Source organism: Cydia pomonella, chromosome 5, assembly GCF_033807575.1.
Source record: "Cydia pomonella isolate Wapato2018A chromosome 5, ilCydPomo1, whole genome shotgun sequence".
Classification (NCBI taxonomy): Eukaryota; Metazoa; Arthropoda; class Insecta; order Lepidoptera; family Tortricidae; genus Cydia; species Cydia pomonella.
In genome coordinates, this window is record NC_084707.1 from 26,345,984 (window position 1) to 26,363,519 (window position 17,536).

The window sequence follows — 17,536 nt, forward strand, 5'->3', positions numbered from 1 at the left end:
TGAAGATCGTAGGGTCTCTGCCGGGCAGCGCCGCGGCGGTGAGGGGAGGGCGGCTGCGCCTGCCGGGGCCCGTTCCCCGCGCGTCTCCTCCCGTGCGTCAACGCTTTATGTATTGGCGTTAACAATAATAATAATATAATATAACAGTATAATAACCTATGAATTTTAGACGATTTGGAATGAAAATTGTGGAGTTACGATTTTTTTTCAAAATAAATATATGGAGCAGGAACAAGAAATCATCATTACTCAAGAACCGCAAAACAAACCGTAATATCCTCGCAAGTGGTTATACTACGAATTATTTGTGATTTTTTGGCATGCTACATATATCCGCCACGGGTGCGGTTTTTTTTTTAAATCATTAATTGTTTCTATGGAAAAGCACAAAAATCAAATTCAACATTTTAAGATTTTTTTGATTGAAATGGGTTTTGCTCAGTGTGTTTATGCTAAGTTATAAGTTTCACACGATTTGAGTTGAAAATGGTAGTTATGATTTTTTTTCAAAAAAAATGTATGGAGCCGGGACAAAATATCAAAATATCTCAAGAACCGCAACAAATACGGTAATATCCTCGCAGATAGTTATGCTACGAATTATTTGTGATTTTTTGGCATACTACATATATCTGCTACGGGTGCGATATTTTGATATTTTGTTCCGGCTCCATACATTTTTTTGAAAAAAAAAAATCATAACTCTACCATTTTCAACTCAAATCGTGTGAAACTTATAACTTAGCATAAACACACTGAGGAAACCCCATTTCAATTTAAAAAATCTTAAAATGTTGAATTTGGTTTTTGTGCTTTTTCCATAAAAACAATTAATGATTTAAAAAAAAAACCGCACCCGTGGTGGATATATGTAGTATACCAAAAAATCACAAATAATTCGTAGCATAACTATCTGCGAGGATATTACCGTATTTGTTGCGGTTCTTGAGATATTTTGATATTTTGTTCCGGCTCCATACATTTTTTTTTTTTAAATCATAACTCTACCATTTTCAACTCAAATCGTGTGAAACTTATAACTTAGCATAAACACACTGAGCAAAACCCATTTCAATCAAAAAAACGTAAAATAACAACTTCGGTTTCTATGTCAATGAAAGCCGAATTTCAGCCCACAGTGTGACGGCGAGTCGTCCTATAAGCTCAGTCTATAGGGGTTGGTCTGTAGGATTTACAGACCGCAACGCCTACATCTAATAACACCTTTTACGAGCAAGTGTGATCAACCTACCTCCTACCTACCTCCCCCCTTGCGAGAACCTTTAACGTTCTTAAAATATAAGCGTTTAGTCCGTACACATCTATTAAATATACAAAATAAGTTGTAGCTCCAAATATTATATTTATATATATATTTATTATTTTTTTGGTTTTGATAAATTATTTTCATTTTATTATTTTATATTTATTTAATGTATTCTTCTTTTTTTTCTTTTATCTTTATGTAAAGGCAAAACATAATACACACATTACAAAGTACATTCTTACCTACACTATTTCTACATACCAGCCCCACATACTCATACACGTACATTAATAAACTATAGTACAGGAACACACAAATACACAAAGATGTCAATATAGAGCTGAGAGCTGTACCTAAGAAAGGTACATTACATTATGCTAGTAGTGACCGACCCCAATCTCTCCCGGGGCCAGTCTGAAAATCAGCGCAGAGCCCTCTGGCACTGCACATGCTGAGATTGGCACCCTTTGCCACATTATAGATTTAAGTTATAATTATTGTGTTAATTTAAGTTAATTAGTTTAAGTTATTTTGTATTTTTTAGCTATTTTCACAGAAATTGTAAATTTAGTTGTGTGGCAATAAAGATTTTTTTATTTTTTATTTTATTTTTATTTTATCAAAGTATTGTCACTTCCCTCCTATTTATTAGAACATGTTTAGCTGTAAAAGTGCAACTTTTTTTTTTTTTTTTTTTTCATTAAAATTAAAACGTGTCGGTATCAAACAAAGTTAAATAACAATCAATTTAGAGATTGTTTTTCATAATTCTCAACGGAGAATGGTCACATGATCAACGTTTTTGGGTGAATTCCCTCACGTGGGAACATTAAAATTGGGAACAAAAAAAATATTAAAATTTGCGGATAACCGACTGTTTTTTTTTTGGTCGCGCGATGATAAAAATTAAATCCTTTCATAATCAGCTCTAAGAAATCGAGTACATCATATTAAAATCAACTTCATAGTTGATACCTTCGCATGTCCCTAAAACAAATATCAGACAGACAGAGATCAAAGTTAACTCACACAATTTATTTATTATTTTTTGAGACCAAAAAACTAATCAAATTATACTCACGACGCGGTCCTTCTCCTTGATATAAGAAGATATGAGATCATGTAGAAACAGGAACGCCTCAGCGTCCACTGACACAAAGATGTGGTCCTCGAACTCCGTGATGAAACTGCATTCCACCACTGGTTTCTCGTCTGTCAATACATACTTCAATATCAATACAATCAAAGATCTATTGGCTTATTGTTTACACGCATATTTATTATTTTATAGCATTTACATTGAATTTATTTTTGAGTAATTCATCTATCTAATCCCTTTGTTCCCGCGGACGCTATATCGATTTTATACAAAATATATGCAAAATGTAAACAATTGTATTGTATTCGCGCTGGTGCTGCATCCCGCTCCGTCGGTGTCGCTAGAGAGGGACAGTGTACCGACCCTGCTCGGTGGGCGGCGCGGGGCTCTGGCGGTGCTTGGTGCGGAGGTGCAGCTGCAGCGCGGGCAGCGCGAAGATGCCCTCGCGCTGGTGCTGCATCCCGCTCCGTCGGTGTCGCTAGAGAGGGACAGTGTACCGACCCTGCTCGGTGGGCGGCGCGGGGCTCTGGCGGTGCTTGGTGCGGAGGTGCAGCTGCAGCGCGGGCAGCGCGAAGATGCCCTCGCGCTGGTGCTGCATCCCGCTCCGTCGGTGTCGCTAGAGAGGGACAGTGTACCGACCCTGCTCGGTGGGCGGCGCGGGGCTCTGGCGGTGCTCGGTGCGGAGGTGCAGCTGCAGCGCGGGCAGCGCGAAGATGCCCTCGCGCTGGTGCTGCATCCCGCTCCGTCGGTGTCGCTAGAGAGGGACAGTGTACCGACCCTGCTCGGTGGGCGGCGCGGGGCTCTGGCGGTGCTTGGTGCGGAGGTGCAGCTGCAGCGCGGGCAGCGCGAAGATGCCCTCGCGCTGGTGCTGCATCCCGCTCCGTCGGTTGTCGCTAGAGAGGGACAGTGTACCGACCCTGCTCGGTGGGCGGCGCGGGGCTCTGGCGGTGCTTGGTGCGGAGGTGCAGCTGCAGCGCGGGCAGCGCGAAGATGCCCTCGCGCTGGTGCTGCATCCCGCTCCGTCGGTGTCGCTAGAGAGGGACAGTGTACCGACCCTGCTCGGTGGGCGGCGCGGGGCTCTGGCGGTGCTTGGTGCGGAGGTGCAGCTGCAGCGCGGGCAGCGCGAAGATGCCCTCGCGCTGGTGCTGCATCCCGCTCCGTCGGTGTCGCTAGAGAGGGACAGTGTACCGACCCTGCTCGGTGGGCGGCGCGGGGCTCTGGCGGTGCTTGGTGCGGAGGTGCAGCTGCAGCGCGGGCAGCGCGAAGATGCCCTCGCGCTGGTGCTGCATCCCGCTCCGTCGGTGTCGCTAGAGAGGGACAGTGTACCGACCCTGCTCGGTGGGCGGCGCGGGGCTCTGGCGGTGCTCGGTGCGGAGGTGCAGCTGCAGCGCGGGCAGCGCGAAGATGCCCTCGCGCTGGTGCTGCATCCCGCTCCGTCGGTGTCGCTAGAGAGGGACAGTGTACCGACCCTGCTCGGTGGGCGGCGCGGGGCTCTGGCGGTGCTTGGTGCGGAGGTGCAGCTGCAGCGCGGGCAGCGCGAAGATGCCCTCGCGCTGGTGCTGCATCCCGCTCCGTCGGTGTCGCTAGAGAGGGACAGTGTACCGACCCTGCTCGGTGGGCGGCGCGGGGCTCTGGCGGTGCTCGGTGCGGAGGTGCAGCTGCAGCGCGGGCAGCGCGAAGATGCCCTCGCGCTGGTGCTGCATCCCGCTCCGTCGGTTGTCGCTAGAGAGGGACAGTGTACCGACCCTGCTCGGTGGGCGGCGCGGGGCTCTGGCGGTGCTTGGTGCGGAGGTGCAGCTGCAGCGCGGGCAGCGCGAAGATGCCCTCGCGCTGGTGCTGCATCCCGCTCCGTCGGTGTCGCTAGAGAGGGACAGTGTACCGACCCTGCTCGGTGGGCGGCGCGGGGCTCTGGCGGTGCTTGGTGCGGAGGTGCAGCTGCAGCGCGGGCAGCGCGAAGATGCCCTCGCGCTGGTGCTGCATCCCGCTCCGTCGGTGTCGCTAGAGAGGGACAGTGTACCGACCCTGCTCGGTGGGCGGCGCGGGGCTCTGGCGGTGCTTGGTGCGGAGGTGCAGCTGCAGCGCGGGCAGCGCGAAGATGCCCTCGCGCTGGTGCTGCATCCCGCTCCGTCGGTGTCGCTAGAGAGGGACAGTGTACCGACCCTGCTCGGTGGGCGGCGCGGGGCTCTGGCGGTGCTCGGTGCGGAGGTGCAGCTGCAGCGCGGGCAGCGCGAAGATGCCCTCGCGCTGGTGCTGCATCCCGCTCCGTCGGTGTCGCTAGAGAGGGACAGTGTACCGACCCTGCTCGGTGGGCGGCGCGGGGCTCTGGCGGTGCTTGGTGCGGAGGTGCAGCTGCAGCGCGGGCAGCGCGAAGATGCCCTCGCGCTGGTGCTGCATCCCGCTCCGTCGGTGTCGCTAGAGAGGGACAGTGTACCGACCCTGCTCGGTGGGCGGCGCGGGGCTCTGGCGGTGCTCGGTGCGGAGGTGCAGCTGCAGCGCGGGCAGCGCGAAGATGCCCTCGCGCTGGTGCTGCATCCCGCTCCGTCGGTGTCGCTAGAGAGGGACAGTGTACCGACCCTGCTCGGTGGGCGGCGCGGGGCTCTGGCGGTGCTTGGTGCGGAGGTGCAGCTGCAGCGCGGGCAGCGCGAAGATGCCCTCGCGCTGGTGCTGCATCCCGCTCCGTCGGTGTCGCTAGAGAGGGACAGTGTACCGACCCTGCTCGGTGGGCGGCGCGGGGCTCTGGCGGTGCTCGGTGCGGAGGTGCAGCTGCAGCGCGGGCAGCGCGAAGATGCCCTCGCGCTGGTGCTGCATCCCGCTCCGTCGGTGTCGCTAGAGAGGGACAGTGTACCGACCCTGCTCGGTGGGCGGCGCGGGGCTCTGGCGGTGCTCGGTGCGGAGGTGCAGCTGCAGCGCGGGCAGCGCGAAGATGCCCTCGCGCTGGTGCTGCATCCCGCTCCGTCGGTGTCGCTAGAGAGGGACAGTGTACCGACCCTGCTCGGTGGGCGGCGCGGGGCTCTGGCGGTGCTCGGTGCGGAGGTGCAGCTGCAGCGCGGGCAGCGCGAAGATGCCCTCGCGCTGGTGCTGCATCCCGCTCCGTCGGTGTCGCTAGAGAGGGACAGTGTACCGACCCTGCTCGGTGGGCGGCGCGGGGCTCTGGCGGTGCTTGGTGCGGAGGTGCAGCTGCAGCGCGGGCAGCGCGAAGATGACCTCGCGCTGGTGCTGGGCGGGCGCGGCGGCTTTCCGCTCCCGCTCCCGCTCCGCGCTGTTGGTGTTGCCCGCGCCCGCCTCTCGCTCCCGCGCGAGCTCCAGCGAGGGGAACAGTTCGATGGCTGGAAGATAATGATTGTGTTAAACGGGACCCAAATCAAAAAAAAAAAATTATGAAGGAACATACTATACAGTGGATTTTTGGCTAATAATCGTAGAACAACAAAAAAATATAAACGCAATAATAACCGTTCAAACTAACAAAGAACCGATTGTAACTGGTTTTTCATAATTCATAATTATTTATTTGTAAGAATATAGTAAAATTTTGTCTTAAAATAATAAAAAGCAATTCCTTCATTTTTAGGGAAGTTAGGCATGAAGTAGTCCAAGTAGCGCTCATTGATAATACCGCTCTTTGCCTAGGAAGTACTTAGGTCAGCAGCGGCGGCACTGGCCGCGACAGAGACCACGTACCGTCGATCTCGCTGCTGGCGAAGGCGTAGGTGAACCACTCGCGTAGAGTCTTGAACTGCGGCGGGAACAGCAGCGCGCGCGTCACGCGGCACACCGAGCCCACGGCCGGCCGCGCGCCCGCCGCGCCGCCGCCCAGCGCCGCCGTCAGCGACTGCGTCACGTGCACCTCCACGGCACCTAAACATTAGCAGCTTCATTGTGGCCTTAGTAGAGACGTAAGGTCGCAAACGACAGAAATAGTGCGGCGAAAACATGGTGGAGGTGCTGGGATGAGATCCGGTCATTGTTACATCAATCTTTAGTCTGCGTTTGTTTAGAACTGATAATATATGTACGGCGACCCTGCGGTTTAAACCTACGATTTGTAACCTACTTCTATACGAATGATTCTGAACTAAATATACGATCGTCCAATAACATGGCAAGTGAGTTGCCGTTAAAATTACTGTCATTTGAGCAGCTGCTCAACTGCTCTGCAGGGCTGAGGAACGCCCGAGACTTGGTCTTGAAGCTGTTAGACCTGGAGAGCTACCGTCATCAATGGGAGCTGCCGGGCTCCAGTGGCGTACCTGGCCTACCTACCCTGACCTGGAAGGCGGCCAGGACTAAGCCAGCCGTTCCACTAGATCTGGACAGTTACCGTCGTCGTTGGGGATCTGCTGAGCTTCGGTGGCGAAACTGATGCATGGGTCCTTGAGACTAAAGAGCGCCCAGGACTTGGCCTTGAAACTGTTGCCGTGGAAGCACGCCAGCGAGATGTTGGCGCCATGCAGTTCCATCGTGCCGCCGAGGACCGTGCCTGTATACGAATCAAATTTTATTTTATTTTATTTTATTTCAAACATATTTTCATAACATTACAGTCGCAACCAATACGTCATGAAATTATATAAATTAAAAGCGTAAAACTACACAACAACAGTTGAGGGCCTAGCATCCATCATCTCACAGAATCTCAGGCATTCCCTTCTCACAGCCTCCCATCGCCACGCAATCAAGTCGCACTCCGGTGCTAATGTCAAGAGCGCATTCAATTGTGAGAGAGAGCGAAGCAATGGCGAATTCATGCGCGACACGGTGCGCGCCGCCGGCACCGCCAACAGATCGCGTCGCCGCGGTCTTAGTGATTGCCTAGGAACGTCCGGAACATGCAGGCGCACCAGGCGACTCACCAGTTCCGGACAGTCCGACTCACCGCGCAGCACCTTACACGCAAACGTCAACAAATTATAGTTGCGTCTTACCTCCAATGAGTTGTACCCTAGAGTCCCTAGAAGGTACTTCGTCGGGTATAGGAAGGGGTAGTACCCATGCGTTCTACGGTAAAAAAAATCTCAAGAAGGCTTTTTGAACCTTTTCAAGTAGCAGTGCATACGTCGACTCAAAGGGATGCCAAACGATTGAGGAAGTTTCTAGCTTACTTCTTACTAAGGCATTGTAGACGAGCTTGATTGCTGTAGGGTCATGAAAATCGCGAAGGTTGCGAATGATGTAGCCTAGTTTTCGGTAGCAGTTAGCAGCAAGCGATGTAATGTGCTCATGGAAAGTGAACCGCGTATCAAAAAACCACGCCCAAATCCTTAACGGAGAACACGCGATTGATGGGCTCGGATGCAAGCAAATATTTGGCATATATTGGCATACGTGTACGAGTAAAGGTGCAGACACAACACTTACTGGTGTTAAATGACAGCTTGTTTTCCACACTCCACCGGAATACCGCATCGATATCCCTCTGCAGGGACTCACAATCGGTGGTTTGCTCCACTCCATACACTAGTTTTAAATCATCAGCGTATAGGAGAGACAGAAATATTTAACGGCATACAAATAAATAGTGTAAACATAAAATAAGTAAAATGTTTTAACTCGAAGTAAAAAAGGAGATTTCTTATCCATAAATACCACTTCGGAATGCTCCCGGTACTGAATTTGTATGGCAAGAATTTAGGAACTCTCGGAATACTAGTTTTTTTTTTTTTTTATACTACGACGGTGGCAAGCAAGCATACGGCCCGCCTGATGGTAAGCAGTCACCGTAGCCTATGGACGCCTGCAACTCCAGAGAATTAGTTATTTAAAAAATCCACCAGCACCTCCTGCCAGTGCCGGTGGTGGCGCAGCTCCGGGGTGCTGCTCGTCATGTATACACTCACCGTCGGTAGGCAGCTGGGGCCGCATGCCGGCGGCGGCGCGCAGCACCTCCTGCCAGTGCCGGTGGTGGCGCAGCTCCGGGGTGCTGCTCGTCATGTATACACTCACCGTCGGTAGGCAGCTGGGGCCGCATGCCGGCGGCGGCGCGCAGCACCTCCTGCCAGTGCCGGTGGTGGCGCAGCTCGGGGGGCGCTTGTCCGTCGGCAGGCTTGTCCGCTGCCGGGACACCGGGGGTCGCACCGGGCGCCGCGGCTAGAGGGAAAATACACTCAGATTTACTACATATTTTTCCTTGTTTAACACTCTCGGGCGCCGAGAAAGTTGAAAGCAGTCATGAAATCAAATTTCGTCAGGAAAGTAAATAGCCTATTAAGAAACTATGGCCGGTAAGTGATAAACCTGCTTTATTAATACACGAAAACCCGAATTAAAGTTGTTTTAGGCTCATGAACATAGAAGGGAGAGATCTATGTGATTTTCGTCTAGTCAACGGATGAAAAACTGTAACACTTGGTTGCACTAAACCGTTTTCAGCATGTGAGGGGTTGTGCTATTCATGACCAACTACAGTTTGAATGGTGAGTTGGAAGAAGGTCGTTACTCACACTTTGTCTCCTGGCCGGATACGGATGTAGTGCGGACAGCGCCCACCTGGAAAAGTTGAACTGCTGCGTGAAGGACTCCTCCAGCTTGTACTGCATCTTCAGCAGGTCTGGGGTAGTACAGGAGTGTCACAGTCTGGAGCAGGCTACTCACACTGTTGTCTCCTGGACAGCACCCGCCTGGAGGAGTTGAACTGCTGCGTGAAGGACTCCTCCAGGTTGTACTGCATCTTCAGTAGGTCGGGGGTGGTGCTGGAGTGTCACAGTCTAGAGCAGGCTACTCACACTGTTGTCTCCTGGACGGATACGGATGTAGCGCGGACAGCACCCGCCTGGAGGAGTTGAACTGCTGCGTGAAGGACTCCTCCAGCTTGTACTGCATCTTCAGCAGGTCTGGGGTAGTACAGGAGTGTCACAGTCTGGAGCAGGCTACTCACACTGTTGTCTCCTGGACGGATACGGATGTAGCGCGGACAGCACCCGCCTGGAGGAGTTGAACTGCTGCGTGAAGGACTCCTCCAGGTTGTACTGCATCTTCAGTAGGGTCGGGGGTGGTGCTGGAGTGTCACAGTCTAGAGCAGGCTACTCACACTGTTGTCTCCTGGACGGATACGGATGTAGCGCGGACAGCACCCGCCTGGAGGAGTTGAACTGCTGCGTGAAGGACTCCTCCAGCTTGTACTGCATCTTCAGCAGGTCTGGGGTAGTACAGGAGTGTCACAGTCTGGAGCAGGCTACTCACACTGTTGTCTCCTGGACGGATACGGATGTAGCGCGGACAGCACCCGCCTGGAGGAGTTGAACTGCTGCGTGAAGGACTCCTCCAGCTTGTACTGCATCTTCAGTTGGTCGGGGGTGGTGCTGGAGTGTCACAGTCTAGAGCAGGCTACTCACACTGTTGTCTCCTGGACGGATACGGATGTAGCGCGGACAGCACCCGCCTGGAGGAGTTGAACTGCTGCGTGAAGGACTCCTCCAGGTTGTACTGCATCTTCAGTAGGTCGGGGGTGGTGCTGGAGTGTCACAGTCTAGAGCAGGCTACTCACACTGTTGTCTCCTGGACGGATACGGATGTAGCGCGGACAGCACCCGCCTGGAGGAGTTGAACTGCTGCGTGAAGGACTCCTCCAGCTTGTACTGCATCTTCAGCAGGTCTGGGGTAGTACAGGAGTGTCACAGTCTGGAGCAGGCTACTCACACTGTTGTCTCCTGGACGGATACGGATGTAGCGCGGACAGCACCCGCCTGGAGGAGTTGAACTGCTGCGTGAAGGACTCCTCCAGCTTGTACTGCATCTTCAGCAGGTCTGGGGTAGTACAGGAGTGTCACAGTCTGGAGCAGGCTACTCACACTGTTGTCTCCTGGACGGATACGGATGTAGCGCGGACAGCACCCGCCTGGAGGAGTTGAACTGCTGCGTGAAGGACTCCTCCAGGTTGTACTGCATCTTCAGTAGGTCGGGGGTGGTGCTGGAGTGTCACAGTCTAGAGCAGGCTACTCACACTGTTGTCTCCTGGACGGATACGGATGTAGCGCGGACAGCACCCGCCTGGAGGAGTTGAACTGCTGCGTGAAGGACTCCTCCAGCTTGTACTGCATCTTCAGCAGGTCTGGGGTAGTACAGGAGTGTCACAGTCTGGAGCAGGCTACTCACACTGTTGTCTCCTGGACGGATACGGATGTAGCGCGGACAGCACCCGCCTGGAGGAGTTGAACTGCTGCGTGAAGGACTCCTCCAGGTTGTACTGCATCTTCAGTTGGTCGGGGGTGGTGCTGGAGTGTCACAGTCTGGAGCAGGCTACTCACACTGTTGTCTCCTGGATGGATACGGATGTAGTGCGGACAGCACACGCCTTGAGGAGTTGAACTGCTGCGTGAAGAACTCCTCGAGTTTATACTGCATCTTCAGCAGGTCGGGGGTGGTGCTGCGGCTCATTAGGAGCTGTAGCTGTTTCCACGAGAGCGTGCCGTGTGTCAGGATGATCGCCGGCCTAGGGAAGAGTATCGGAATAAATTAGTTTATATATCAATAAATTTTGGTAAGAAACTGAAATGGAAAATCTGTCACATGGATAACAGTAACACATTATTTCAAACAAAGCGGATTGTACGATCAAGGGATTTAATTTCTGTACCTTTTTGATTTACCCGTGCAGTTATCTAGTAACTCGAAATCTTCCGGCTTTTTGTTGTAAATTGTCATTTACCCCGAAAAAACTGTCAAAGCATTAGGAATCTTAAAAAGCCACTAATGTTGTTTTCCGTTAATGTTAATCTTTGGGTGACTTCAAGAGCCCAAAATTGTATATTCGACGACGCGGTTTGCCGACCCCTGGGCCAGGTGGTAAGCCACCCGCGCCAGCAGTATGCTCCGACTGTACGGTACCTGTGGTGTTTGCGCAGCACTGCAGCGCGTGGCGCGGCGGCTGCTTGCTGCGCCACAGCCACTCGTCGCGCAGCTGGCACTGCAGCGCCGACACGCGCGCCAGCAGTATGGACGCGGCACGTGCTCCGACTGTACGGTACCTGTGCGTGTGCGGCGCGTGGCGCGGCGGCTGCTTGCTGCGCCACAGCCACTCGTCGCGCAGCTGGCACTGCAGCGCCGACACGCGCGCCAGCAGTATGGACGCGGCACGTGCTCCGACTGTACGGTACCTGTGCGTGTGCGGCGCGTGGCGCGGCGGCTGCTTGCTGCGCCACAGCCACTCGTCGCGCAGCTGGCACTGCAGCGCCGACACGCGCGCCAGCAGCACGGACGTGCCCATGTATTCGAGCCGCAGCTCCAGCGCGGCCAGGCGCACCCCGCACGTGTGGCCGGGGTTGCAGCCGGGCTCCTCTTCTATGTGCACTGTTCGACAACATTTTATGACATTGTAGTGAACGTCAACCGAGAGCACAAAGGCGACGTCGCGCAAAGGGCTCAATGCATCACAGCATAAGTAGACAAAGGCCGTGCACAATGACAACTAGAAAAATTAAACGATCATACACGTTATACTATCCGCTCGAGATCTTTTGAGACCTAAAAAAAATCTAGCTAAATATAACTACGAGTATGTTCACACCGAAACCACAGAATAATTAATAGAACGAAATGTGGCTTCTGGCGTCCTCTCAGTTCGGTTAGTGACACGATGACGGAACGTTCAAAACGCCGGTGTTGTGATATGTACGGGTAATTATCAAGTAACGTACGAGATTGAAAAGCTTGATTATATCACTATTGTATACAATACTTTACAGTACATATGGGGCTACTTTATAGCACTAGTGCTAGAAGTAGCATATTACGTTACTGTGTCGAACATTTAAAGGGCCATATGTACTGTAAAACGTTGTACGATACATGTGCGAATAGGTAATTCGCAACTCGTGTCGATTTAAAACACTCCCTTCGGACGTGTTTTAATTTATCGCCACTCGTTTCGAATTTCCTATTTTTCGCACTTGTATCGTAATGTACTATTTTCTACAAGTCACCTAAAATAATACTTTTTTTACTATACTACCTAAATAATTGATAATAATTGGTAAGTATTATTTGTAAATATAGCCTTTACACATAAGATACTATAAATTGATTGTTATTGTTTACCAATATGCAATAGTTTGTGCCAATGATGATGATCTTTCCGGCCGATTTCGACCAAGGTGACCACTTCGACTCCTAGTTAGCTCGGCGCTCATGCGCCCGAAGATGGCTGACATAGCCGATCTTTGAGGTGAACCCCCGCGCACATTGAGGGCACGTGAGGACACCAGCCATGTAGTGGTAGTGAATGGAAGCAGGCTGGTGCGTTTTCAGCTCGTCGAGGTCAGCTTTACGTTGCTCCTCGAAATCGCGCACATTGCCCTGCACCAGTCTGCGCTACTTAGGACGATATGCTGCCAAACCTTCCCACTGAGAGGCGTCAATGTTGCATCTTTTCATGTGTCGTTTCTGAACATCTTTGTATCGGAGGAGTTGTCCGCCAACTTTCCGCTTACCCTCCTCTAGTTCAGAATAAAAGATGCGCTTGGCCACTCTCTCCTCCGCCTTCTCATACCCCACTGAACTCCTTTATAAAGCATGTGAAGTACTAACTGTTCGTCAACTATTTATATTAAGCACAACACTTAAGCAGCACACCAAAATTCCTTTCAACACTGCATATACTAACAAAAGGCGCAAAGATATTATATGTATACAAACCGTACAAAGAAAACACGTATTTTCATCTAGATTTTTTGTCTTTTTGGGCCCTTATTTGTACAACAGGTTAAATTCAAAATTAGACTTATACCCACTTAGCTATGTTGGTTGTAAGAATATTCTACGACGCGCCCTTCAAAAAATGACATACGATGATACAGAGAACTTACTAATAGTCGTTAAATGATTTCTTACTGTACTTAGATATAGAATACTTAAATAAGTTATTTTGTTAAGGTTATCACCCTACCAGATGTTTATTGTGTACTCTTTATAATTATAATTAAGGTGGTTCGATTTTCATACAAAAAACAATCGCTATTTATTAATTAATTACACAATATTATTACATAAATAGTTGCGCATCTATCTACTTTCGAATATTCATTTGCGCTAAATTAATAGAAAAACTTTGTTTCATACAGAAATCATGCAATAATCAACGTTATATTTTTATAAATTTTACTCATGTGTGTGTGACAAATGTCGTGTACAAATACATTGCGGCGTTGCCACTCCATGCTTCGGACGGCCATCGGCGCGACGTTGCGATGTTTGACGCGTTTTTAGCTGACTCTGTCGACACTGACACTCAGTGTGACCAGGCATACGATAATTGTCGTACATGTACGATAATTTGGGCCCCGGTGTGACGTAATGTTCCAAAGAGCATTATCGTACACTAAAGTACTATAATTTCAGCCCTTGGATGATGCCACCTTAAAAGTCTAGTAATTTGAAGCAAAATATGACACTTTCTCTCAGAAATAGGCTAAAATTAGTATATTTTGGGTGTTCGGCTCCTTGGTGTAAGTTTAAAGTTTAAAATGTCTCAATTTCCTGTATACCGTTTGAGTCTATCCCAAAAATACACAAACATAAACAGATTTTTTGCGCAATTTAGACGAAAATTGTCTTTTTATTATTATTAATTGGAAATTTAAGCTTATTTTTTACATTTTTAGGGGCTGCCTTTTTGATTGGCGTACGATATTTTTTTTCAACGGTACAATAATATTGACACTCAAGTACGATAATTCTCTTCCGCTCGCCTGGCAACACTGCTGAAACTTGACAGGACCTGGGGGCCTACCGCGAAAACCTAAATTCGCAAATTGCGGGGATCTTTCTCTTTTACTCTCACTAAGACGTAATTAGAGTGACAGAGAAAAATGCCCGAAATTGACGAATTTCGATTTTCCCGGTAGCCGCCCTGGTGCTTGACGTACTTGATAGAAAACAACGCTGCCGCATGTTCTGAATTGTGATTTTATGTGTTTTTGGATTGAAAATGATAGCGACGTTACAAAAGTTACGTCAAGTTACAAAAATCATCGATATTCTGGTCCGCGAAAAACCAGGAAAAGTGTAACTGTAATTGGAGTCTACAAAAATGACCAATTCATAGAAAATATGACCTAGAAACTAGTTAATTTTTATAAAACTCAATTTTGCCCGAGATTGTACTTAGGCGAATACCTAAGGGAGCTAAGTGTATTGATCTTGAATAATTAGTTGGCTAATATATGACTCCAACATGATATGGACATTTACATCATAACTATTATACCTAGTTGGTTACTAAGTTCTGTTACTCGATTTCTTTCTTTCTTCCTAGCGTTGTCCCAGCATATTGCCACGGCTCAATGGAGCCTGGGGTCCGCTTTGACAACTAATCCCAAGATTTGGCGTAGGCACTAGTTTTTACGAAAGCCACTGCCATCTGACCTTCCAACCCAGAGGATAAAACTAAGCCTTGTTGGGATTAGTCCAGTTTCCTCACGATGTTTTCCTTCACCGAAAAGCGACTGGTAAATATCAAATGATATCTGTTCTGAAGTTCTGTTACTCGATTTGCAACCTCTTTATTTCCGTTAAAACAAATGCTACCGATAAAATAAAAAATGACATAATGTGGTGGATTTGTGAGCTATAATTATATACCACACATAACGCTTATCTCGTCGTATCTATAATGAATTGGGGCCTAAAAGAGAATCGTATTCCAATTTTTTGAAACGCTTGTATTACTTTCTATATTAACTAAAAGTTGCCTTAAAATTCAGCTTTTATACTAAAAACGGCTTTAAATATGTTAAATTAACAAAATATATTTTGACAGATGCTTTCGCGCCCAAAACGCTCTTTGAAAATTGTGTGACGTCACAGTTTATGGTTTGACACATAACTACATACACACGTAGAAGATACGAACTGTCAACTGATATTTGTCATTTGTTGTTAATCGCCTAACTGTCAACAGTGTCAATCCGAGAGTTGTGACGTCATCAGAATCTTCAATGACGTTTCGAGTTTGGTCACGTGACGTGTGCCAAAAGATATTTTAAATTCAATATTTACAAAAATATGGTCATTACAGGTCCCCTAAAAGTAGTTTAACATGTTCTTATAATCCAAAAGAATTTATTGGGATACAATTATGCCCTAAGATTTGTAGATGGAAACAACCCTATTGCGTTGCACAAATGTGGGCACCCGCCAAACATGATTTTGGGTGTGTCATACTCAGGGCTAACACAGATTCATTTCTGTGAAAAAGGTGTGAAAACCGGAAACTGGAAACCGTTCTCGAACCAATAGTGAAGCCCTTAAGCCACACCCTATTTCAAAACCAGCCATGGATCTTTGAACAGGACTCAGCTCCTGCACATAAGGCAAAAACAACTCAAGCCTGGTTTCGAAGGATCAAAATTGACTTTATTGCCCACGAAGACTGGCCGTCCTCCAGCCAGGACCTTACCCCCTGGATTATGCCATATGGCAGGTTATTGAGGAGAAAGCCTGTGCTAAACCCCACACAAATCTTAACTCCCTCAAGCGGGCCATAGTTAAGACAGTGACGGAATTAGACATGACAATCGTGCGTGCCGCTATTGATGACTGGCCTCGTCGTTTGAGGGCCTGTGTCAAAGCCAGAGGAGGCGATTTTGAATGATATTGTCATATGTAATTCCTGATTTTGTGTACTTCATTTTAATATATACTTTATTAAACTTTCGTTGGTATATTTTATGTAGATAAAGATTATTGCAGTAACAGAATTTAATAACCAACTAGGTAGAAAACAATGCAATACATAAACACATAAATTGGATATGATGTGATCCGTTGAATGAAATTGACAATAAATAAAATAAATAAATAATTTTCTATCCCTAGGCATTGTGTGAAACTTCTAGTTGTGTCAAAATATCGGGAAATCAATAATATAAACAAACATGGTAAATATCTCATTTCTTTTTATAATGGTTCTAATAGAAGGCCATGCAATTTTGTAACTCACTGTAATTTAATTAAATGTATCGTAAAAAAAGGTTTTAATTCTACTGTAAAATAGTACCTACTTTTTTAAAGGCTAGGCAGTAAGGGAAAACAGCGTTTTTAAAAAAAAAAAAAATACCGGAAAATCTGACTTACAAATTTGGACTTTCTTAGGTTCATTCTACTTAGAATCTTCTCCACCCTAGCATTAAAAAAAGATATCCTAAAATATCCATACCATTACGTCACATTTTAGTGTGAAAGAAATTTTAGTGTAAAACTAAAATTTCAATACAAATTTTCGGGTTTTTATAGCACGAGGATTGATTATGCTAGTGATTCTGAGTTGGAAGAACCCAAAAATATCATGATGTGTGAGAATCAGATTTTTAATATTTTTATGGAAAAACGCTCATATTTCTCATAAAATGATTTATTAATAATATGTAGGTACTTGATAATACTGATAAAAAAAAAAATTAATGAGTCTCGAACCCACATCCTCTTGCATGTATTTCCACGTACATACCGCAACGCTATTGAAGCCTACTCACGCTGTGCCAAATTGTCTACTACAAGGATCCCAGTACGATTGTTTGAATGTGTGAGTGATAGTTAGAAATAGAGTCAAGAAACATTCTGTCGACATTAAGGGGTAGTTTTTGTACAATGAAGTGTTCAATGTTTGTTTTAATAGTTCAATATTTATTTAAAGAGTGCGCTAAACATAATTTACAGTATAGAAATACCAAAGACTACTCCACAAAAAAATTAAAACTCAATATTTGCAATTGTGGCGCCATCTAGTGAGGTTTAAGCTTTGGGTAACCTAGTCGAACCACCTTAAGTGAATAATTACAAATTAATTAATATGGTCCTATTCTGCCTGAAACACAGGAACTCCTAGTTCAGGCATTTGTAAACTTTTCCTTATCCTTAATCCTTAGTCTTTAAGTGCTAACACTGTACTTATACTGTTTTCAATAAAATTATTTGTATTTGTATTATTTGTATTTGATACGCGATACTTGACCGCACCACCGAAGCTGTCGACGCATTATGTAAGCCTCTATTCCACCGACCTTGGCTCGTCGCAGAACTTCGGTATTCCGTACTCGATCAGACCATCTGATGTTCATGATCTGACGCAAGCATATGAGGTGGAACCTGTCTAAGGTACGAATGTGATGACGGTACACGCACCACGTCTCGGAAGAGTATAAAAGGTTTGGCAGCACGATCGCCATGTACACTGAAAT

At 47.8% G+C, this 17,536-nt stretch overlaps 1 protein-coding gene across 1 annotated transcript in view; it reads right to left on the reverse strand.

The window, feature by feature from the left end:
- LOC133518252 (bridge-like lipid transfer protein family member 1) overlaps positions 1-17,536 on the reverse strand; it is a 101,927-nt gene that overhangs the window by 9,206 nt on the left and 75,185 nt on the right. Inside the window, 8 exon segments of the mRNA XM_061851884.1 lie at positions 2,349-2,479; positions 5,492-5,692; positions 6,048-6,224; positions 6,688-6,846; positions 8,310-8,453; positions 10,610-10,794; positions 11,454-11,505; positions 11,508-11,651. Of these exon segments, the coding sequence (XP_061707868.1) occupies positions 2,349-2,479; positions 5,492-5,692; positions 6,048-6,224; positions 6,688-6,846; positions 8,310-8,453; positions 10,610-10,794; positions 11,454-11,505; positions 11,508-11,651 (1,193 nt within the window).